This window comes from Aethalodelphis obliquidens, unplaced genomic scaffold (assembly GCF_003676395.1).
Source record: "Aethalodelphis obliquidens isolate GAN/ISIS:26980383/991018 unplaced genomic scaffold, ASM367639v1 scaffold59, whole genome shotgun sequence".
Lineage (NCBI taxonomy): Eukaryota > Metazoa > Chordata > Mammalia > Artiodactyla > Delphinidae > Aethalodelphis > Aethalodelphis obliquidens.
In genome coordinates, this window is record NW_020838003.1 from 10,201,784 (window position 1) to 10,226,216 (window position 24,433).

The following is a 24,433-nucleotide window of genomic DNA, read 5'->3' on the forward strand; positions in this document are numbered from 1 at the left end:
TGCAGACACATACTCTCCCTTCTCATGCTGCTCTGTGCCCTAGGAGGCTGGCCACTATAGGCTGTACCAATGGGCTCCTTCTGGGGCTGGGCTAGCTGCATCAGAATTACTTGAGGAGCTTTAAAATCTATACACATCTTCTAGAACCTTATACTGATGAGGCAGGGGTTTGTAACCCCAGGTGATTCAGTTATACAGCCAAGTATGGGAGTGATGGACAAGGACAGTGCTTCTTAAACTAATGTGCCTATAAATCACCTAGGGATTTTATTAAATTGCAGATACTAATCCAGTAGGTCTGGGTAGGGCCAGAGATTCTACATGTCCTTCAAGCTCCCAGGTAATGCCACTGCAGCTATCCCAGGGACCACACTTTGAGTTGCAAGACACTGGCCAATTCCTGCAGAGACTCATTTAGGACCAAGGAAACCTAGCTTCTCCTCTTGGCTTGTGATGCAAGCAAAAGGATTTTTAGTGACAGAAGCCCAGGATGGAAGTCTCATCTCCCTACCCACAGCCTATGCTTGCTCTTCCTACATTCTCTTCCTGCTTTCTTTCTTTCCTCAGGCACAGAGTGAAAAAGTTTATTTCATGTAGAAATAAATGCTAATGTTCATTGCAGCTCTATTTACAATATCCAGGACTTGGAAGCAATCTAAATGTCCATCGACAGACTGAATGGATAAAGAAGATGTGGCACATATATACAATGGAATATTATTCAGCAATAAAAAGAAACGAAATTGAGTTATTTGTAGTGAGGTGGATGGACCTAGAGACTGTCATACAGAGTGAAGTAAGTCAGTAAGAGAAAAACAAATACCGTATGCTAACACATATATATGGAATCTAAAGAAAAAAAATGGTTCTGAAGAACCTAGGGGCAGGACAGGAATAAAGATGCAGATGTAGACTGAGGACACAGGGAGGGGATAGGGTAAGCCGGGAGTGGCATGGACATATATACGCTACCAAACGTAAAATAGATAGCTAGTGGGAAGCAGCCGCATAGCACAGGGAGATCAGCTCGGTGCTTTGTGACCACCTAGAGGGGTGGGATAGGGAGGGTGGGAGGGAGACACAAGAGGGAGGAGATATGGGGATATATGTATATGTACAGCTGATTCACTTTGTTATACAGCAGAAACTAACACACCATTGTAAAGCAGTTATACTCCAATAAAGGCATTAAAAAATAAAAATAAATAAAAGAACTATGGCTGAAGACCATCTGTGCATTGAGGCACCTTCACACCTTGGTGAGAGAAGAGGTCTGATTAAAGAAAAAAGGGTCCCTTGATAGGAATAAGAATTTGTTAAACAGAACCTTAGGAGTCCGTAATCATTACATAATGGTGTTGACAACTGAATGGTTAGGGGAAGGGAGTGGAAGAGTTTATTCTTTTTGTTCTTAAGAAAATGTTAAAGACTAACACTGCTCTGCGTCCAGTCCACTTCTAAAAATAGTTGGCATCTAATGAAAGTGGCCACACGTATGAGAAGAGCTATATTTGGAGCTGTCGATCATTTAACATTTTACTAAAAATGCAACAAACAAACAAAAATCAAAGTTATTTTATTATTTTATGATCTATCAATATTTCTTCAGTACTACACCAAAGCAAGCCCCTGAGAGATAACTATTCCAGAGCATAAACTAGTTCAGACTGGAATCTTTCCAGTGTGGCTTCCAGCTCCCTCGATGCCTTCTTACTTCCTTGTTCAAAACCTCTTTCTCTCCCTCAAATGACACAAAGCTTCTGGGGGGTGGGGGGGGGTGATCATTTATTAGGCGTGGGAATCAGAGCTCGCTGGAACAGCTCACAGAGAACACTGGCTTCTTACACAGAGGAGTGAGGAGGTGCACAGGTAAATCAGTGAATTCACAGGTCAGTCGCCTGTCTATCTTTTCCTAGCTGGTGGGGGGCAATACCATCTTACTCTTTCTTAGTCTTAGTTTTCTTATCTATGAAACACACAAACAAACAAAAGACTATCTCAAAAGGTTATCATGAGACGAATGAAAATATATATATAAGGTTTTAGCAAAGAGTAATATCTTAATAAACATTACTGAAAACACCATTATTCTTATCACTAGGCAAAGATTTTCAGACTGAGGCTGGGAGACCAGGAAGCAGGGTCTTCAGAGGAAAGGAGGCCCCAGGTCTCAAGAGCAACTCTTTTCCTTAGCCTGATCTTCAGCCCTCCCAGGTTCTTGGAGGTGAATTTGGGAAGAGCGAGCATGGTTCATGATACAGGATAACCCCCATCATCCTCTCTGTCTCCCTCTCTCACAATCAAGATCAAGACACAACTATCAAAATCAGAATTAGAGATAATTGAATACAAAGAGAATAATGCACTGCACTATGGGCACACTGACTTTCCTTTTCCATTAATTATTCAGTTGTGATTTTTCTCTTGGGCAGTAAATGTGTGTCTGTGTGTGTGTGTGTGTGAGAGAGAGAGAGAGAGAGAGACAAGAGAGAGAGGAATTCATATTCTTCATATTGTTATAGATATGCTTCATATTGTGTATGCTCATTAACGTCTCTGACCATAGATGGGAAACTGTAATATCAAAAATGACAGTCTCGCTGAAGGAAGACTAAAATTTAGAAACAGCACCCAAACTGGTCATTTTGGGAGAAGTGGAAAAAAGAAGGATTTCTGCCCTTATCATCTGAATTATCTGGGTACTTATGAGTTACCATTCTCTCTCTCTTCTAACAAGCAATTTCCCTAATAGAATTAGGACAGCCAATGGTTGAAGCCCGGCCCAGAGGTTTAGGCAGGAGTCAGCAGGCCTGTTAGCAGCAGTGAAGCATGAAGATGTGTCACCCAGGCTCTCAGAGGGCTGAGCACTGAGCCCTGGAGGCGTGTGTTGGAGGAAAGTTTGACAGGAGAAGCCCAAAGCACCAATATTGCTTTGATGTCTGAGCCCTTTAAAGGGCTGGGAATTAAAATGAAGTGGAGGGGAAACGTCCCGGGAGGCATAGCTTTCTCTCTGTCTTCTTCCTCCTCAAGGATGTCCTCTCCCTCCTCCCCCCTCTTCTGACCAGAGAAGGGGCCTCCCCGGGGCTCCGTGTGAACACACTGGGCTTGGAACAAACATCCCCCATGGAGCAGAGCAGGCCAAGGACAGAGACAGAACACGTTTGGCAGTGAGGTGCCTTGGTGCCCCCAAAGGGAAAATTGACAAAACACAGTCCTTCCAACGTTGACCACACTAATGTTTCTGCCTTAAATAGAAGAAAAGAGTTACAATTTTAATAAGACAGCATTCTATCAAGATACCAAGAAATCCTCTTCGATTCTCTGATTGGGGACCACATCATCGGGGCAGCCTGACCTAGTTCACGAACTCCGGTTTCAAGGGCTTCCTTCACACATTTTTATTCCTGCCAAGTCTCTGTAAATTGCTGTGAATAGCCCAAGGCAGATGTTTTTCTTTGCAGCAAAATCCAGGGCCTGATTTTCTGATCCTCACAGGTTTTGAAGCAAAAAATCCAACCTAATTTTATGAGTTGCCTTAGCAAAATATCACCATTGCTTCCTTCCTTCCTTCCTTCCTCGATAAGCATGTAGCAGCACCTTCGGTGTGCCCGGCTGTCTGTAAGGTACCCAGTATGGAAACGGTCAACATCCCTCCCCCAGGAGCCTCACAGACAAACTGGCAGCCCTCAGGCCACCATCAGCCCACAGATATTTTGAAAAACTGATCCACCTGTTAAAAATAGAGGATTCCAAGATTTAAAATCTCTATTTCTAGCTTCTCCTGAAAGATGGAAAGACCTGGCAACACCAGGCCACCTCATTTTCCTGAGTGGTAACGTTTTACCGGAGCTAAATGCTCTTCCCTTGAGACCTCGCCCCACTCACCCCGTACCCAGGTACACACTAGGATCAACCCTCTTTGTTTATCACCCGCCCAGCCCCTGAGCTGGGGCAGAACCAGGGCCTTGTCCATTAGGCACTGAAGACACAGCACTGATAAGCCCACAATACATTTTCTTTGGAAGGAAAACAAATATAATAGTAAATGTATAATAATGAATCCAGCCTAGGTTATATTTGTCTTTGCACCCACACAGGTGTAAGATATAATTTCTAATTTTTTTGATGGCGGAAGGGGCCCACAATGGCAAAAATCATAACTCGCTAAGTATAGCTGAGTTACATCAACTCCTGACTTGGAAAACTGGTGATTAAAAGGGAAAGGTTTAAGCATTTACCCTGTCTTTTTAGAAAGAACTAAAATTCATTCCCAGGGGCCTTCCCTGGTGGCGCAGTGGTTGAGAGTCCGCCTGCCGATGCAGGGGACACGGGTTCGTGCCCCGGTCCGGGAAGATCCCACATGCCGCAGAGCGGCTGGGCCCGTGAGCCATGACCGCTAAGCCTGTGCGTCCGGAGCCTGTGCTCCGCAACGGGAGAGGCCACAACAGTGAAAGGCCCGCGTACCGAAAAAAAAAAAAAATTCATTCCCAGTTGATGAGGGAAAGCTCTTCTTTTCAAAAGAGTTCCAGCTAACAAATGTAGATTTGGGGAGGAAACCAGCCTTCTGCAACCCCCGGTTACCCCATGTGCTACGTGGTGGGCACAACACCCCTAACCCTCCCTCTAGGACCCAGGCACTCATTTCTCCAACTACTGGAACTGTTGGTACCTAACAGCTCACAGCTGAGTCTTCCTTCCCCCAAGGAACAAAGCTGCCCAGCCCACAGTTATAACACACCCCGCCCTGGGGTCAGCCTGCAACCAATGCTTAGCTGATAAAGGGGTACAAAGGCCTGGCCCTTTGCCACCATTTGCAACATCTCTGAAGGACCATCTAGTTCCGGAGCTGCCTGAAGCATAGGCTGAGGCCCCAGCATTGCAGCATAGCTTCTCCCCTTTTCTTCCAGATGTTACCAAGCACAGTTGCTGATAAACTAGTACACGAATCTGCCTCTCAGAATCTGTTTCCCAAAGAACCCAACCTAAGACCCCAATAAATGAATAATGGATTCTGGCAAGACCATCAGTGGGTGCTGTTATGGGTTGAACTGTGCCCCCCCAAAATTCATGTATTGAAGTCCTAACCCCCAAGTGCCCCCAGAATGTGACCTTTTATGGAGATAGGTCTTTACAGATGGACTCTGTAAAGAGTGGCCCTGAACCAATATGACTGGGTCCTTAGAAGACGAGGAAATTTGGACACACAGGCACACAAAGAGGGAAGTTGATGTAAAGGTACACCGGGAGACAACCACCTGCAAGCCAAGGAGAGAAGCCTGGAACAGATCCTTCCCTCAGAACCCTCAGGAGGAACCAACCCTGCCAACATCTTGATTCCAGCCTTCTAGCCTCCAGAACTGTGAGACAATAAATTTCTGTTGCTTAAGCCACCCAGTCTGTGGTACTTTGTTACTGCAGCCCTAGCAAACTAATACAGATACTAAACTCATTAGGTCAAAGGATTGTTGGGAAGCAGGATATCCCCAAGATGTCAAAGCATCATCCCCCAGACTGCTTACTAATTGTAAAGGGGAAAATAAAATTTTACAAAGGAGGAATCTGGCACTTAACCAAGAGATGAAATTTAGCATCAGGAATAGTGGAAGAACTTGACATTGGGTGCCCTTTGATGTGATAAATATGAAGCACATCACATCATCCTTGAGAAATTATTGCCAAAAATGCTCAACTTTAATCTCAATATGCTTTTATACCAGCTCCCAGTATACAGAAAATAAGGGAGAAAAGGAAACAATCAGACAATTCAAAATGTGGGACCTTCTACAGAAAACTGGCCTGGTCTCTTCAAAATGTCAATGTCAAAGGTGAGAGTTTGTTCTAAAGACAGAGAACAAATAACAATCAAATGCAATGCAATAAGCTTGACAGAATATGCGTTCAAAAAAATCAATTATAAAAGATATTTTGAGAACAACTGGAGAAATTTGAATTTTAACTAGACAGATTGTTACTAAGTTATGATAATGTCTTTATTTTAAGAGGATACATGTGGAATTATTTAGGAATAAAGGGCCATAACATCTGCAACTTACTTTTTTTTTTTTTTTTTGTGGTACGCGGGCCACCGTTGTGGCCTCTCCCGTTGCGGAGCACAGGCTCCGGACGCGCAGGCTCAGTGGCCATGGCTCACGGGCCCAGCCGCTCCGCAGCATGTGGGATCTTCCTGGACCGGGGCACGAACCCGTATCCCCTGCATCGGCAGGCGGACTCTCAACCACTGCGCCACCAGGGAAGCCCTGCAACTTACTTTTAAACGACGGAGAAAAAATTGTAGATAAAGCAAATGTGGTAAAATGTTAATAATTGTTGAATCTGGTAGTAGATGTGCTGGTGTTTACTGTATTATTCTTTAGAATTATCTGTGTTTGAAAATGTTCAGATTAAAAGTCTGCAGGAAACAAATGTCACTGAGAGTCAATACACAGATACTAAATTTCACCTTTCTTCTTTTGCTTCACACATTAAAAACACCAACCAGTGGAACACAGAGGACCAGCACGTAAAAATATGGGTTAAACTTTGCTTTGTGCTGGCTTTATGATACTCAAGGGATTAAATATATGCATACTTCTTCCTGCCCACAATTAAGTAGGCCCTAAAATAAGCTGGAAAGACAAAGTCAGATTAAAAAAGAAATAATGTAAAAAGATATACATGTGGCTATGTTTCTGTCTTCTCTGGTCCTTTCTGAGTCTCAGTTTCCACATCTGTAAGTGGGGAGAATAAAACAAATCTGGAAGGCCTGTTTTTAGGATTAGAGATGAGGAAAGTCCAGTGCCTGACCCACAGTAGATAGGTGATAAATATCCTCAGAACTGCTGGTATTATTGTGACTGTGAGTGGTGGCAGCAGCCAGTGGCAGCAGGAAGGCAAGAACCCAGACATTCTGGCCCCAGAGCCTGTCCTCCGGCTCAGCGGTCCCCAACCCCTGGGCCACGGATCAGTACTGGTCCGTGGCCTGTTAGGAACCGGGCCGCACAGCAGGAGGTGAGCCACGGGCGAGTGAGCGAAGCTTCATGTGTATTTACAGCCGCTCCCCATTGCTCACATTGCCTCCTGAGCTCCGCCCCTGTCAGCCTTACGGAGAGTTGTATAATTATTTCAATATACATTACAATGTAATAATAACAGAAATAAAGTGCACAATAAATGTAATGCACTTGAATCATTGCGAAACCATTCTCCTCCACCCCCAGTCCATGGCAAAACCGTCTTCCATGAAACCGGTCCCTGGTACCAAAAATGTTGGGCACCGCTGCTCCAGGCGGTACTGGGCTGTACGGCCTCTGAGAGAAACTATACATGACATTTTCTTCCAATGAGCACAATAAAGGTAACCTCTCCCATGCAGAGAAAACTGGGGACACATTTTGTTTACATATCAGATGGTGCACTTCGTATTTAGGATAATAATCAGGAAGAATTCAAGAGGGGTTTCTTGAAGGCCTATTTTAACAAAAAAAGAAAAACCAAGTCAGAATAGTTCCACAAGAAGGAGGCCAAAGTTCTCCTGTGATCTATGTCAAGACCCTGGAATGTTTTATTGCTTTAGAAAAATAACTTCCCTGAGCTTTAGAAAGAAATAAATCTTTCCACTTCACATGCAATGTAGATGATGTTAGTCTGTTCTCAGTGTTGAAGGAACTGAAGGACAAAGGCTTTTTCGTGTTTCGAATAAAACCTTGAATGTGAATTCAATTCAAACCCCAAGAGAGCTGTCACTCCCCATCAGCCAACACTAACTTTCCGAGGGTAAAACCCAAACCTGAGTTTTCTTTTCATTTCACCATCAACTACGCACAGTACCTCAGTGGCACCTTTTAGTCTCGTCAAGCAAACAAAAATGACAGCTTTGGGTGGCACTGGTATTTGTGTTTTTTCCCATTTGTTATTGTGACAGCTTTAGCTCATCCATGAAAATTCTAAGACATGATGCCTTGTGAAGTATAAAGCCCTAAAAAGAAGCATTTGATTTTGGCCCAAACCTAAGGGGAGTAGCATGCAAGTGACAAGATGAGTCACAGAAAAGAAGCGAGGAAAAGCCACCTGGAGGGTTGACGAGCTTCTGAGGCCCTCAAGGGCCTGTAGTGGAGTGGGGACAGCATCCTTCCCAAAGGCTCTTAGAGGCACAGGCAACTACTTTCTGCTACCAGCACGTCTGTTACTAAAAAAATAACCCTGAGTTTTCACAGCAAGGCTAATAGAACTTTCCCAACCAAGCAGAGTTGAATTACCCACACGCTGAGATGGAAAAAACTGGTTATTTTTATTCTGCTTGTTACGGAGGCAGCTGTTTATTTATTTATTTAATGGAGACTTGCAGTGAAATATATTACACACTGCAATGTTGAACACACACTCAAGTATAACTGAATAAAATTTTCATTAAACAATCCTTAATCCTTACTATATGCAGTGCACTGATATTGTCTGTTTATTTGATTATTTTTAAAATAATGGTCACAATGCAAACTAAAGTGTTTCACACCCACTACTAGGTTACAATGTGCAGTTTGAAATATACTAGGCTGGATGAAGCCTATGCTTCGTGGCACATTCCTGTCACATCTATAACCCTGCTCATCTGGTCCCTTTCCCTAGGAGCTGCCACGAATCAATCTTGATGGGTCAAGAAAAACAAGACAGCTTTTCTTTTTCCTCCACACTTCCAAAGTTCTCAAGGGCACCCATCATTGCTGCCCAGGCTTGTCCTACGGGGTGGAGGCTGACCCATCTCTAATGGAGTGGGACCTATTTATCGTTACAGTCATCACAAGATAAATGAGGGGTGTGTTATAGAAGGGGCCACCCTATCTCATGTCTGAGGCTCCTGGGTTCCCAGCCAAGGGCAGAGAGCCTTCCCCACCAGCAAGACCAATCAGATTCTCAACTCATGTCTCTTCATCCTTGGATTCAAGGGAAACCCCAAACTTGACTATAGGACGTGGGGATTTTGGTGCAGCAACGACATGCAGTGGGCATGCCACAGTGCTGCCCACCTGCAAAGGGTACCACCTGCATTGTCTCTGGAAGGGATGCCAGTCTCCCAGAGCACAGTGAGAGCAGTGACCTTGCAGCGTGCACCCTGGCCCAGCAGCTGAGTGCTCAGACAGGCACTCATCCTCACCCTCTTTGAGCGTCCAGGCCTCACCCCCAGCCTCCCCAAATCAGGAGTCATGGCTCACACGCACCCCCAGCCTCTGTGAATGTTCTTTCATCTCCCAGGGACAGGGGCTGCCCTAGACTTTGGTTCCCTTTTTGTGTTTTTGAGAACTAATGGTCTTTCCTGCCTGCCCCTCAGACACCTCCCAACAGCCAGTCAAAACTGTTCTGACTTCATAGGTAAATCCCTCACCAAGTGGCATTTCCCCGGGTCTGGGAAAGTTCAGCTGCTCTCAGCTTCTCCTCTTTGGACTTGAGCTTTTCCGTGAGCAACTCTCTTATCTCCTCTGCATCTTTTTCCCACCTTGTTCTAGTCCAGTAGGTTAAGCCATTTAAGAATCATCATTCTGAATTTACCTGTGTAGGTCCTGTTTTTGTCTACCTGTCCTTTTTTTTTTTCCTTTAACATATTTTAGTTCTCACAATTCTTCCCTGGCATTGCATGGCCCCCGAGTTACCAATTAAGGGTCTCCTCCTTCCTGAAGAGACTCATCAGGTGGCTGTCCGCACAGCTGTTCCCAAGCTGGGCAGCACACCAGGGTCACCCAGGGTGCTTTCAAAAGTCTCTGGAGCCACAGATGCACCCAGACAAATTAAATCAGATCTCTGGGGGTGGGGCCCAGCACTGCTTTTTAAAGCTCTGCAGGTGATTCCAAAGTATAGGCCAGGTTGAGAACCACTGTTTATTATTCCCATTTACAGCAGGTTTCATGTTTAAGACACTTCTTCAACCAGTAGGAGAGCAGATGCTCCGACTTCCAGATTCAGGACCATTCCATCCTCACTGTCCAGGAAGGTCACTTGCAAAGGTTACATCGTAACCCAAGAAATCATCTTTTAAATCAAAATCAAGCCTGTTATTCCCAGCACAACGCGAATATGAGGATCTCAAAGGGGACCTAACTAGTGCACCAGCGCTGGAAGCTGCAGCCCCAGGAGGAAATACTGAGGGAGATTTCATCTCTGATGGTGACACCTCAGGGCCCAGGAGGAAGCTAGCAAACCAAGAGGGAGATGAAGAGCTACAGAAGTTGTGGCTGCATCTGTCCGGACAGCTGCAAAGAGGATGTGGTTTCTGACCTGGGTTTTTGAGAAGGAATGGGGATTTCCCAGGCAGAGGCGGGGAGAAAGGCATGGAAGTGCTTCGAGAAGCGCCAGAAATTCCGTGTGGCCAAGGCCACGGTTTTTTCATCTATACCTCACCCATCTACCTCATACATGAGGGAACCATCTTTGAGTCTTCAAAAGCTAAAAAGGGTAACCCTGAAATTAAAGAATCCAAGTTACCAAGAGGTTTCCATCCCAAAGGCTTGGGGTAGATTGCCAAGTCTGTGGAGGCAAGTTGGTTCCTGTTCAGATGGCAGAGGGATGCGATTGGGCTGGAAGTGGAAAGCAGCATTTGCCAGTAGAGAAGAGAAGCTGTACCGCAGGTGGTGACAGAGCCAAGGGGGCCGTCGGGGGAGCACGGAGGCTGGGCCAGAGGTGGAGATCGGGCAGATGGCTGTTGAACACCAGGTTGGGATTACTGAGGGTCCTGCAGAAGGTCAGTTACCTTTTCTTGTATTTATGCCTCGCCTGATAGGCTCATCTGTAAGCTCTCTGAGAGCAGCCATCAGCTCTGGCTTTCACCTCACCACCAAGAGCACCAGCACACAGCTCTGAATCCCACAAGTCTGAATAAAGAAGAGTTTGTCAGTGGAATAGTAAACATTCTTGGAATTCATGGAAGTGGCGGGGAGGGGTGGAAGGGATATGTTTAGGAGAAAGTATTTTAAATATACCATCATCTTCTTGAACACAAAGAGCATATGCTCTTGAAAAATTGCTTCTTCCAGGGAAGGTTCCAGTCAAGAGCTGACAGCCTCCAAGCAAGTCAACGTTTCTGTCTATACAGAAGCCCCCCTCCCATCTCCTCACTCCCCCAAACCCCAACTCCCACCACAAGACCCACCAAAGACCAAACCGGCCTGCTCCACCCCACCAGGGTGTATTAGTTCTTTTCTTTTTTTAAAAAAACTTATTGAAGTATAGTTGATTTACAATATCATGTAAGTTTCAGGTGTATAGCACAGTGATTCAGATATAGATAGATAGATAGATAGATAGGTTTCCCTTATAGGTTATTATATAATATTGAATATAGTTCCCTGTGCTATACAGTAGGTCCTTGTTGGTTACCTATTTCATACATAGTAGTGTATATATGTGTGTATATTAATCCCAGCCTCCTAATATATCCCTCCCCTGACCCCCCCTTTCCCCTTTGGTAACCGTAAGTTGGTTTTCTGTGTCTGTGAGTCTCTTTCTGTTTTGGAAATAAGTTCATTTGTGTCATTTTTTTTTCCTTTTAGATTCCACATATAAGTGATATCATACGATATTTGTCCTTCTCTGTCTGGCTTATTTCACTTAGTATGATAATCTCTAGGTCCATCCATGTTGCTGCAAATGGCATTATTTTATTCCTTTTTATGGCTGAGTAATATTCCATTGTGTGTATGTATGTGTATATATATATACACAACACATCTCCTTTATCCATTCATCTGTTGATGGACATTTAGATGTTTTAGTGCTTTTCAACTCCTTTCATTTCATTTTCATTCTCAACTTGATGACTGATATGCAGAGGACCAGCCAAGTCCACCATTCTTTTTTTTTTATTTATTTATTTTAGGCTGTGTTGGGTCTTCATTTCTGTGCGAGGGCTTTCTCTAGTTGTGGCAAGTGGGGGCCACTCTTCATCGCAGTGCGCGGGCCTCTCACTACGAAGTCTGCCATTCTTGACAGCAGAAAGCTGGGGATGCGGGGTGTGGAGGGTACCAGCAGAGTTCTTCCCCGTGAAGAAGAACAAGACTAAGTTCTTCTACTTAGTCTTGGTAGTCAGCTGGATGTAGCTGTAAGCAGCAATTATTTTGCCTTTGTCAGGAATCCAAGGTGCAGAATGCCGCTGCTGGACCGAGGCCTGGCACGTGCCCAGCCTGGCTAGGACAGCTCTGAGGAGCTTGCAGGGTGGGTGAGGGCAGAGCGGGCCACCAGCTCCCTCCTTCTCCCTCCCCACAACGTAGAGTAGCTTCCTCACAGCCTTTGCTATGAGCCACTCCAGGACAGGGCTTGGGTCTGTGAGAGCCCTGGAAACAGCCACCATTACCACCGCAGCGACTACAGTATAGACATCTAGGGGCTCAGAGCTGGGGACTTAGAGTCACATCCCAGCTCTGCGCTTGCAGCCTGGAAGTGGAACCTTATTTTCAGAGCTTATCTGCATCCCTCACAGAGCCTCTCCAGGTGCTGGGATGTAGCGCAGTTCTGACGAGTGTGGATTCTAGGGTTTGGAGCCCTGGGCAAGGAGCCCCATCACACTCCACCTGCTAAGCCAGAGAGTGGGCTAGAGAGAATCCAGACCGCTGAAACTGGCAGCCACAAAACTGTCAGGACCCCAAACAGGCTGACTTATTCCTCACTCCCCTTCCTCCCCAGAGGTAGGAAAATGACTGTAGTTCCCACTTTTTTCTCATTTACATAATCTCATCTTTTACGTTGGAAAAGGCAAGTCATCATCTGCCTGGGCCAGACCCAGGTGCCTCAGGCTTTTACCTCTTACAAGCCCTACAATACCAACCATGAATATTGTCATTAGGGTCCCTCCCCTCCTCTCCTCACTTTCCTTTATCACCTCCATCTTTGCTCAAAGGCCATTTTTTTTAGGGGAGGAAGATTCTTTTCTCTCCTCTCCCATTACTTCCAAAATCATCTGCTGTCTTTAAACATGGAGCCACCCATCCAGATGTGTTTCTCAGCCTATTTTGTGTTCAACATTTGCTACCCCCAGTCTTCTCACTGGCTTGTGTCTCCCTGTGGCTGAAACTTCACCACTTGTCAGATCCTGATGAAATTCAGGCCCTGGCTAGGTTCTGAGATGGCATTTTTCACGGGTTTTTGACAGCCCTGTAGGTTGGGGCACAGTCCCTGGGTCCCCTCACACTAGAAAATGAAAATATTCCAACAGAGCTTATAGAAAGAAATAGAACTCGCGCGGCTTGGATAGGAGAGCTCTGGATCCTCTTCCTCAGTAGTTCTCAAAGTGTGTTTCCAGAAGCAGCAGTGGCACTGGAATTTGTTAGAAACACTATTTGCATCACTATCAGCCTAGGAGAAAGAGGTGGAGCAGTGACCCCCAAACACTGGCATGAATGATGACGGGGATGATAATGGCTAACATTGATTAATCACAGTCACTCTGCACTAGCCCCAATTCTAAGAACTTTATGACACATTCAGTCATCACAACGACCCTCTGACGGGTTAAGTACTATTAATAAATCCTGCAATTTTACAAATGAGGTAACTAAGAAATGGAGAGGTTAAGCAACTCGGTGTAATCACAGAGTAAATGAGAGAACAACACGTCTGTCTAACACACACACACACACACACACACACACACACACACACACACACACACATATACACACACCCCTTTACCTCACTCCTCTTTCTGACTTTGGTCTTCTCTTCCCAGAGCATGGGTAAGCTAGGCCTGGTTCACTGTCACGAGGCAGTGAAGTTCAGTGGTCCCAAGCCTGCACTTTGGGCCAACTGCTTGGGTTTGAAGCTTGTTTCTACCATGTCATGAACTCGGACAAGTTACTTAGGTTCTTGGTGACTGTTTCCTCAGCCATAAAATGGGGATAGGGGATTTAATGCAACCCCTATCAAATTACAACACTTTTCACAGAACTAAAACAAATAATCCTAAATGTATATGGAATCATAAAAGACCCAGAATTGTCAAAGCAATCTGGAGGAAAAAGAACAAACCTGGAAGCATAACCCTCCCAGACTTCAGACAATACTACAAAGCTATAATAATCAAAACAACATCATATTGGTACAGACATATGGATCAATGGAACAGAAAAGAGAGCCCAGAAATAAACCCGCACATCTATGGTCAATTAATCTGCGACAAAGGAAGCAAGAATATGCAATGGAGAAAAGACAGTCTCTTCAGCAAGTGGTGTTGGGAAAGCTGGACAGCTACATGTAAAGCAATTAAGTTAGATCACACCCTTACACCATACACAAAAATAAACTCAAAATGGCTTAAAGACTTAAATATAAGACATGACACCATAAAACTCCTAGAAGAGAGGATAGGCAAAACATTGTCTGACATAAATCGTAGCAATGTTTTCTTAGGTCAGTCTCCCAAGGCAATAGAAATAAATGCAAAGATAAACAAATGGGACCTTTGTCAAACTTATAAACTTTTGCGCAGCAAAGGAAACCATAAACAAAATGAAAAGACAAGCTATGGACTGGGAGAAAATATTTGCAAACAATGCAACCTACAAGGGCTTAATTTCCAAAATATACAAACAGCTCATACAACAAACAACCCAATCAAAAAATGGGCAGAATGCCTAAGTAAACTGCCTAAGTGTCTTCCAAAGAAGACACACAGATGGCCAATAGGCACATGAAAAGATGCGCAACAGCGCTAATTATTAGAGAAAGGCAAATCAAACCTGCAACAAGGTATCACCTCACACCAGTCAGAACGGCCATCATAAAAAGTCTACAAATAACAAACGCTGGAGGGGGTGTGGAGAAATGCTCTTGGTAGGAATGTAAATTGGTGCAGCCACTATGGAAAACAGTATGGAGGTTCCTTAAAAAACCAAAATTAGAGTTACCATATGATCCAGCAATCCCACTACTGAGCATATATCCAGAGAAAACTTTAATTGGAAAACATGTATGCATCCCAATATTCATAGCAGCACTGTTTACAACAGCTAAGACATGGAGCAACCTAAGTGTCCATAGACAGAGGAATGGAAAAAGATGTGGTATAGATACACAACAGAATACTTCTCAGCCATAAAAAAGAATGAAATTTGCAGCAGCATGAATGGACCCGAAGAGTATCATATTAAGTGAAGTCAGTCAGAGAAAGACAAATATCATATATCACTTACATGTGGAATCTAAAATATGATACAAATGAACTTATTTACAAAACAGAAGCAGGCTGGGCCTCCCTGGTGGCGCAGTGGTTGAGAGTCCACCTGCCGATGCAGGGGACACCGGTTCGTGCCCCGGTCTGGAAAAATCCCACATGCCGCGGAGCAGCTGGGCCCGTGAGCCATGGCCACTGAGCCTGCGCGTCCGGAGCCTGTGCTCCGCAACGGGAGAGGCCACAGCAGTGAGAGGCCCGCGTACCGCAAAATAACAAAACAAAACAAAACAGAAGCAGGCTCACAGGCATAGAAAACAAACAGGGTTACCAAAGGGGAGGGGGAGGGGGTGAGGATCTGGAGAAAGTAGTCTGGGGTTAGCAGATACACACTACTATATGTAAAATAAACAGCAAGATCCTACCATATAGCACAGGGAACTGTATTCAATATCTTGTAAATCTATAATGGAAAACAATTTAAAAAGAATATGTATATATATATATATGAATCACTTCGCTGTACACCAGAAGTAACACAACATTGTAAATTAACTATATGTCAATTAAAATATTAATAAATAAATAAAATGGTGATAATAACTGTCCCCAACTACCTCATAGGGTGGTTGTGAAGATTAAATAGGTTAATATATGTAAGTATGCCTGATGCAGAGCACATGCTTAGTAAGTGTTACCTTATTATCTCAAAGGCCTCTCATTTGTGGAGGAAATAAAAAGGAAGAAAAATATGAGAAAGGGAAGAGAGGGAAGAAAGAATTTAGAAACAACAGCCTGAGAACTCTGTAACAACTTCTCAGGTAAAAAGTCATGAAGGTCTCTGTCCGTTCTCTCGTCTGCCTGGGAAGCACATGCTAATGAAGCATCTTGTGCACGTGCGGATGGAAACGTGAATTTCTCCATTCTGGGTCTCATGCGCATATTTAATCTTCATGTGAAAGCAGATGGGGTTGAAGAGGCCTGCCACCCTCTCTGACTTTGAGAACTGCCTGATGTAAGCAGAATTCTGTGTCAAAGTACAGAGATTCAGGTATCTCTGCTGCTGCAAAGAAGCAAATATGGGAGAGACCGATGAAATTTAGTGCCTGCTTACACGTGTGTAAGGACGAAAAGAAAAGCAGCCACTATTAAATAAAATGACGTCTCTGTCTCAACCCTTAATTAAGAACATCTAGCTACTTCGAGGAAATGTGTGACTATATTTTACTAGGATTATTGTTTCTGTTAGAGGTGGATAGGAGGAAAAATAACCATCAGAGGATGCCGAGCTTGTGGGGCAAGAAGGATCAGACCAGAAGGAAAAGGAGGCCTATGATGGGGAAATGCGGTATTGGCTTAATGAAGGGGGAAATTCTTACAAGGGGAGAAAGGAGCCAACACTTTGCCTCCCTCACTTCAGAAAAACCCCAAGTAATGCAAGCACCAGATCCGAGGGAGGTAAAGCTCTGGCATCAGATGAGCCAACCAGATAGCTAATCCGATATGATTTTCTCCTACAGCCATTCAAGGCTCTTGGTAATCACACGTTCTCTCTCTGTATAATCAGCAGGGAATTTGTGCAGCCCCAGAATGCCGTTTCTGTGTGATTCCAGCTCATGTTTACGATCTGTGCAGCTGTCAGAAACCACAAGATGGAGATGGAAGGATTTACCTCTTTTCTGTCCTCGGTAAGTATCAACATACAGTGCAGCCTATAAAACTGTGTTTTTAACCAATTTTGTAATGAGGGATTAAACACAACACCAAAGCAACAGAAGACTCAAATTCACTTCTCACCCTGCCATGTAACAAAACTGAATCATCTCTTCTTAGCTTTATTGTTGCTTGGGCATTTTTTTAATATATGTTCAATGTTCATAAGATTTGAGCTCAAACTATTTTTCACTTAGCATTATTTTATATCAACTTTTCTATTTGTTTTCAGAATATACAAATTTATCATTCTTAATAGTAATATTATATTTCATTTTTATACCATAGTTTTTTACTTTATGACTTTTAGGTATTTGGGGGTTTCTTTTCTGGTTTCTTTTCCCTTATTTTTCTTTTTTTGAGTTATTTCTCCAGGATATGTTCTCAAACACGTGTTTATCGGGCCAAAGGATGTGACAGTCCGCATGGCTCACTACACTTTGCCATGTCGCTTTCCAGAAATATTGTACTAATTTATGTCAGTAGACAATACAGCTTTCTCAAAAGCCTGCCAGATTTTGATTTTGTAATTATAATGTACTTTTACCAGTTTCGCTGGCATTGCATGATTTTGTGCTTTAAGTTTCCACGATTACTAGTGAGGCTGAATCCTTTTCCAAGGGTTTGTTTTCTTGTGTGAATGACATATTCTGGTTTTTTGTTTTGTTTTGTTTTGTTTTGTTTTGTTTTGACCATGAATGTAGTAGAGGTAATATGGCTCTTAAGGATTTGGTTCCATTCCCTAGAGATTCTGGATGTTCCTTTTTTTCATCCGTTCTTTTTATCACAAACAATTTCTCCCCTAAGTCACTTGGACTCAAGAAAGTTTTGCTCAGTGGACACAGGTCCCACTCAGGCGGAAGATCATCAGTTCAGCTCAGATTCCTGGCGCCCTATTTACTGGTGGCTGCACACAGTAATCCCCTCATAAATTTTCCTGAAGGCATCCTGCTTTTTGAGTCCCCCAGCTCCCTAATGAACTGTATTCCTGATTTGTCAAATATACCCAGCAATTATTCAGTGTTGCATAACGTGCTACTGCAAAACAATCAGGGGAGGTATTTTCACGCTTGCCTTTCTGATTTATAGTATGCCTTTCTGCTAAGGCAGCATTTACATACTGCGGTCTCCGTGCATTCTACACAGTCAGACTGGGTCTGACTGGGTCAGACTCTGAAAAGAGAAGAAGGAACCAGTCAAGATGTTATCAAGGGCATAATGGAGTAGAGGGCTGGGGAGGAAAACAAGGTCATGGACAAGGTAAGATTAAATTAGACAAACTGAAACAAAACTTAAATATTTGAGAGTAACAGTAGTTACAGTTAGTAACATTGTATATTTGAAAGTTGCTGAGAAGCTCTCATCACAAGAAAACAAAATTGTAACTATGTGAGGTGATGGATGTTAACTAGACTTCCAGTGGTGATTATTTAGCAATATGCATGTATACCAAATCATTATGTTGTACACCTAAAACGAATACAATGTTATATGTCAATTATATCTCAATTTAAAAATTTTTAATTTAAGTATTTGAAACATGTTATAGAATGGACATAAGGTCAATTTAATTAGCTCAAAGAACACCCACTATCTAGAAATACATCTCCCTTTTGCAGGCACCCCCTGAGATGGTAAAACAACAACAAAAACTAAGAAATGTACAAAAAATGCTAAACATTTATCAAATTACTTGATAAAAAATGGCCAAAAGATTTCTCTTTTTTAAAAAAGTCACTGTTGACTTTTTAAAAATGTTTAAATGACTTTTTAAAAAAGTCATTTCTTGGCCTTTTTTTCCCTTGCCTAGATGAAGGATCCCCAGTTGGGGAAGCATGCACCCCAGCATGCTTCCTCCCTCACTCAGTTCTTTCTGACTTACAAACTTCGACTATAGAGCCACACATTCACCCCTTCTGCCCCACCACACCCACTCCCCACTCCCTTACCCTCGCTAACTCCCGGCCACAACTTTGGTCTCTGGAGAGGCTACAGGGAGATGGCAGAGAAGCTACTCTGAAGAGCTATACACCCAACTGGTGAGGAGAAGAGGCATTTCTCCATTGGACTAGACACAACTACATTGCAGGTCCAAGTTATAGATGCCAATTAGCTGCTATTGTTATTATTATTGCTGTTGTTGTTGGCACTTACTGAGTGCTTAGAATGGGCCATGAGCTCAGATGAGCACTTTATATGCCTATCTCATTGAATCTTCACCAACAATATTATCCCATTTTATGGATGAGACAAAGTGAATTTTAGAAACTTAGCCAAGATCGCCCACTTAGTAGTAACAGAACTGGGGATGGACACCATAACATATTGCCCCTCATGGTATTACCTCTTTTTGATGATTTGTAATCAATTGTAACTTTTTCCACAAGTGTGTTATTTTGGACTATCAAAAGAAAATACACTTTAATCTTATCCCTACTAGTTCCCAACTGACTGTTTCTGTGAGGTCAAATGCAAAAGTCCGAGACTGTGATTTCCCAAGCAAATCGCAGGAAGCACCTTACCATCTTCTGTTCTTTTCTAACAGTTCCACATGCAAGTCATCTTCCCCTCAACGCCGGCAAGATAACTGACGTCACGCAAGTGGTCTGGGGTGACGGTGTGCGAAGGAGGAAGATGGGAGGGTGGGGATCCCAGGGCGGAAGTCAAGAGGCCTGTATTTCAGCCCTACTCCCACCACTAACCCCCCTGTCTGGACCACAGGTTCTGCATGGGCAAGAGAAAGCATCCCCTCCAGCTTCAAACGTCTTAACAATTTATGACGCCTGGGAGTGTCATTGCACTGGTGCCTGGAGGTGCAGACACAGCTCCCCCTACCGGCAGCCTCCGGGCAGTGAGACCGTGGTCACCCGCTCAGCCTGCTGGTCCCGCTGCGGAGGTGGCCCCGCTGTGGAGACCGTGCGAAAGGTTAGCAAAGAGGAAAGTGATTTGGGGGCGCTCCCAACTCACCGCCCCGCTCTAAAGTGTATACAGCCCTGTGTGTGCTGAAAGAAACGTGCTTAGGATTCAGATGGGCAAAGGTTTCAAAGGGGACAAACGGATTATAGAATAACTTAGGTGGGAGTCAGATGGTGGAGCTCAGGGGCTGCTGGAAAGGCTTGTGCTCAGCCTTGTTAACGAAAAGCCACAATTATTAAAAAATGCTTTTTATTTTTTTAAGCGTGAAATATTCTCTTCAAGGCAGGTGTACATCTATTCTCTGAAAGTGAAAAATAAATTATTCTATAGATTTTGTGTGTTCATTTAAAATGTAAGGCACGTAAAGGTTCTGAGCTTCCCCCTAAGGGAGCTTGTCAGCTTCAACAATCTGCCATCTGAGCCTGCTCACCTTTGCAGGCTGAAAACAAGCCCCGGGCACTTCACTGCTCAGCAACGCAGGTCTCCAGCCTTCCCTCCCTTCCTCCTGTGGACATCTGTTGGGGAACAAGGGCCCTTTCAACTTAGACTCCAGATAAACACACATAAAGCATTCACTATTTTTTAAAAGACCATTTTAAACCACTTCTAAAGGCTTTAGAAATTTTGTTTGTTTTTTAATGACAGACCCTGAGTCTTGAATCTGCAGCCCACAGCAGAGCAGAGCAATGGAGCTAATCATCCCTCAGCTAATCACCCCTTGCTTCTCCCACTCACCTGGTCTTGAAACTCCACCTCAAGTTGGGGCTGTTTTGCCAGTACCCTGCACCCCTCTTTGTTGATGCTAACCTTCCCTGTGAGCACAAGGTCAGAGGAGAGAAAGGATTGAGTGGGAGGTGTGTGTCCAGGGGGGCAGGTGGAAGGAGAGGCCACCAGTGCTGGGTTTGGGCATTAAGGAGTCAGTATCAGGATAGCATCCCATGGTATCCACTTAAGCCAGGCCGCAAGAGGAAACCGATCAGTGATGAAGTCTGTTTCACAATAGGCTCCAATTCACACAGAGATAGTGACCTGCTCATACCTTCATGAACAGAAAAACCAGTCTGGCCTGTTCTCTAAACGCAGGGCTCCCAGTTCCCAGCCTGTGGTCCATTCCCCACCCCCCGCGCCACCCCACCCCCCATGCTTGCCCAAAGCCAGCCACAGTGCCTCTGCTTTTTCTCCCCACTTCTCCCACCTTCTGGATCTTTTCTCTTCCTTTCTACTCTTCGAAATGTAAGCTGAATAAAACCAATATAAACTCATTTTTCATTCTTCCCCTAATCCTTTACTCCAAATCTGCTCAGAAAAAGACTAGAACCAGAGCTGGCAGAGGCAGAATTCTCTGTAGTGAACTGAGGACAGCCAAAAGCTAGAAATGCTGAAGGCGGAGTCTTTTTCCCACCTCTTGAATCTAGGCTGGTCTTGTGATTTGGCTTTGGCCAACAGAACATAGGATAGTGATGCTGTGTGATTTCCAGAGCCTAAGCCTTATAGTTTCTGCTTTGGTCTCTTGAAACACTGCCCGGATCACCAAGAAAGGAAACCGGTTTAGCCTACCAGAGAGTGAGAAGCCCTGAGAAAGAACTGAGGCACCCAGCCAACAGTCAGCGCCAAGTGCCAGCCGTGTGAGTGTGAGTGATGGCTGCCCCTCCAGCTGAGCTAGGCAGGAGCCAGCCCAGGTGAGACCAGCAGAGAAGCAGCCCAGCCACCCCCAGAACCAGGAGAAAGGACGCATCACTCTTGTTTTAAGCCACTCAGTTGCAGGGCAGGGTGTTATTCAACAAGCGATAACTGAAATGTATACTTTTACCTTTTTCTCTATTGTTTATGTAATAAACAGAGGATTCTTTCTGCCTCTCTTTTTCCTGAGGCACCAATACGACAGATATCAGATACTCACATGAATTTGAAACAAACCCCCTTATACAGAATTCACAAAGGAAATTATCAAGACCTGGCTCCACCATTCTTGGATGCCTCATTCAAATAGAGAATATAAAAGGGAAGGGCAGGAGAGATAGGTGAAGAGCAGCTTTTTTAGAAAGAATTGTTAATGAGCTGTGAGCATCCCCCTGAATGCCCCCAGGGAAACAGGGGACAGAGCTGTATCTCCTTCATCTCAAGCCCAGTGAAGTGGGCTTATGTGGACCACATGGAGAATTTTGAAATACAGCTGGGAAACAGCACACATAATGGGTCCTAGATTCGCGCCTTCTACACCCAGAGAGGGCTGTGACAGTAGGAGAGAAGGGAACGGGGCGGGGGAGGCTGGTATGCTCTTGTGGGGTTTCCGGGGTAAAGCGTGTCTTGTGGACCAAATGTGGTCACTCTGAAGAGACAGCTGGGGTAGGGTCAGCTTGGATCCTGTCTTGTAGGACTACCTACAGGGGCAGAAAGACCGCAGCAGCAAGAATGTGGAGGTGTGCACTGGATTGATAGGATCTTAGAAAGAAATCCCAACGGATTTCCCGGAATAAAGATGCACCTCCCTATACCCAGAGAACTGAAGGAGAGAGAGGGCCAATAATGGAGGTTTCTGAAGATCCTACCACAATGCCCAACAAGGGAAAGAGTCCATCAAACACTGGCCTGGCTCAGACAGTGGGAAACCAACCTTTATGAGTCCCTTGTCCCTAACCTGCCCACCCAATCCTGGGGGATTCAGAAACTAGCTAGCAAACTGAAAATTGTGGGGAGGGAAAAAGCATAATGCAGAGACCACAGATGCTGTCATTTACCCACTAACCCCTCCCACGGCCGACTCCCAGCCTGATGCAGGTTTGAGATTGGGAATTGAATAGGAGAGTTGACATTAAATCAAGTTTAAAGGTTTGATTCTCATATTCTAATTTCTGAATTGAGACAGAGTGCAACTTAGAATGATGTGAGGACTATTTCCTAAGAACGAGTTGAAAAGTCACAGGCCTGCTGACTGTTCACACCCATCTTCCTCTATTCAATAAAATTTAAAAGGGCAACAGGGAGACATCACTAATTGTGTTTGTTGGAAATGCTAATTACATTTATTCTATTCCCCATTCCTCCAGAATATACTTTTCAAGACAAAAAACATCCTCTTTGTGCAATTCTCTTTTCCCCCAGTTACCCATAGTTCTTTTTGCTCACATTACCCTTCCACTCAGACCACCTAGGTGGGCTTATACATGATTACATTTGTCCAGATCCAGAAAGTCCCTAGCTGCTTGCCATTTGGGAGCTACTGAGGCTATAAACTTGGAAATAGGTTTCCCCAAGCACTGAAGGCCTTGGCAAGCTTTATCCCCACAACCGACCGTGGGAAGAAGTCAGGACAGGTGTCTGTTGGCTTCAGGCCAGTCTCACTTGTCTGGAACGCAAGCTTCATCCTGGCGACCTGCCTAAGAGCTTTCAAAGATTGAAATCTGTAGGTGAGTTTTTGGATTTCATACCGGGAAGTTGCAATCTAATAGAGGAGATGGGTTGGCAAAAACTATGCCTGAATTTCCAGCAAGTAAATTTTTATAAATAAAAGATGCAATCAATTATTTAGCATAACCAAACATGCTTGAAGAATTTAGGTATCGCTTGCTAGTTCTCCAGAATTCAATGCATAATCACAGAGATGCATAATGCATGCAGACCTGACCCCACTGGAGACCATCTTCCGAGAGAGACCGGCTGGAGCGAGAGGGAAAGGGGGATCGCATTTCAATCAATTATCTGCAGGTTCTGTGTTGCATTTATTCATGTCGCATAATAAAGTGAGGTGGGAAAGGAGCATCCATTCTTTTCTGACTACGTGAGTCAGTGAGGACGTATATTAGACAAGGAACAAGGGCGCACAGCTCTATTTCTGACTGCAGAACAAATGAGGCTCAGAGCCGTGGAAATTTAAATCATGCTCCCGCAGTCCCTCCTCAAAGCTGGGAATCACCGCCCCAGGAAGAAATCTCGCAGGCTGTCCTGAAAAAGACATCACAGGGTGGACGGTGAAGATTTTGTCAAGGTCCAGGGCACAACCCTCAGCCTCCCTGGCACTGAAGTCTGATCTGATGACTCCATTTCTCAAAAATCCATTTCCTGGGGGCAGAATCACATCATTCAGCCTCACAGCCTAAACCAGAGAGACAATTCACTAATTCGCGGGGATACTCAAAGTCCACATAACCAATGAATTCTTTCCCTGCGGGTAGACGTTTATGGGAGGCTAAATCCTAAGCGGGTTGCTGGGTGAGCGTGATATCCGAAGAAGGAGAAACGTGAATGGAATGTTTTGGGCGCCAGTCTAAGGCAGCCTGATGTGTCCATTCCCAGTAGAGAGGGTCTAGCCAATGGTTTTCAAGCTGCATTTCAGTACCCAGTAGAGCTGTGAAATCATTTTGCAAGTCACATCCAGACACCATTAAAAAAAAAAATAGAATATAGAGTAGAAAATATCGAAGAGTACTGCATGTAACTGAGAGAGGTAAAAGGCAGTAAAGAGCGGTGGTTAAGAGGACAGACACACTCAATGCAGGCTACGTAGGATCAAACCTTGGCTTGGCCACATACCAGGCATACAACCCTGGGCAAGTTACTGAATCTATGCCTCAGTTTCTTTGTTTGCAAAAATGGAATGATAGTAGTACCTACCTCCTAAGGTTGCTGTGAAAATTAAATGCCTTAATACCTATAAAGGGC

The 24,433-nt window shown here is 44.3% G+C and overlaps 2 protein-coding genes across 2 annotated transcripts in view; one reads left to right on the top strand and one right to left on the bottom strand.

Moving 5' to 3' along the window:
* The window catches only part of SCD5 (stearoyl-CoA desaturase 5), a 157,661-nt gene that overhangs the window by 81,441 nt on the left and 51,787 nt on the right, over positions 1–24,433 (bottom strand). The window lies entirely within an intron of this gene.
* On the top strand, positions 10,261–20,385 carry LOC113609848 (uncharacterized). The gene is made up of 3 exons (XM_027087501.1): positions 10,261–10,726; positions 16,713–16,833; positions 19,404–20,385. The coding sequence occupies exons 1-3, from the start codon at positions 10,541–10,543 to the stop codon at positions 19,862–19,864; spliced, it is 768 nt and encodes a 255-aa protein (XP_026943302.1). The 5' UTR covers positions 10,261–10,540; the 3' UTR covers positions 19,865–20,385.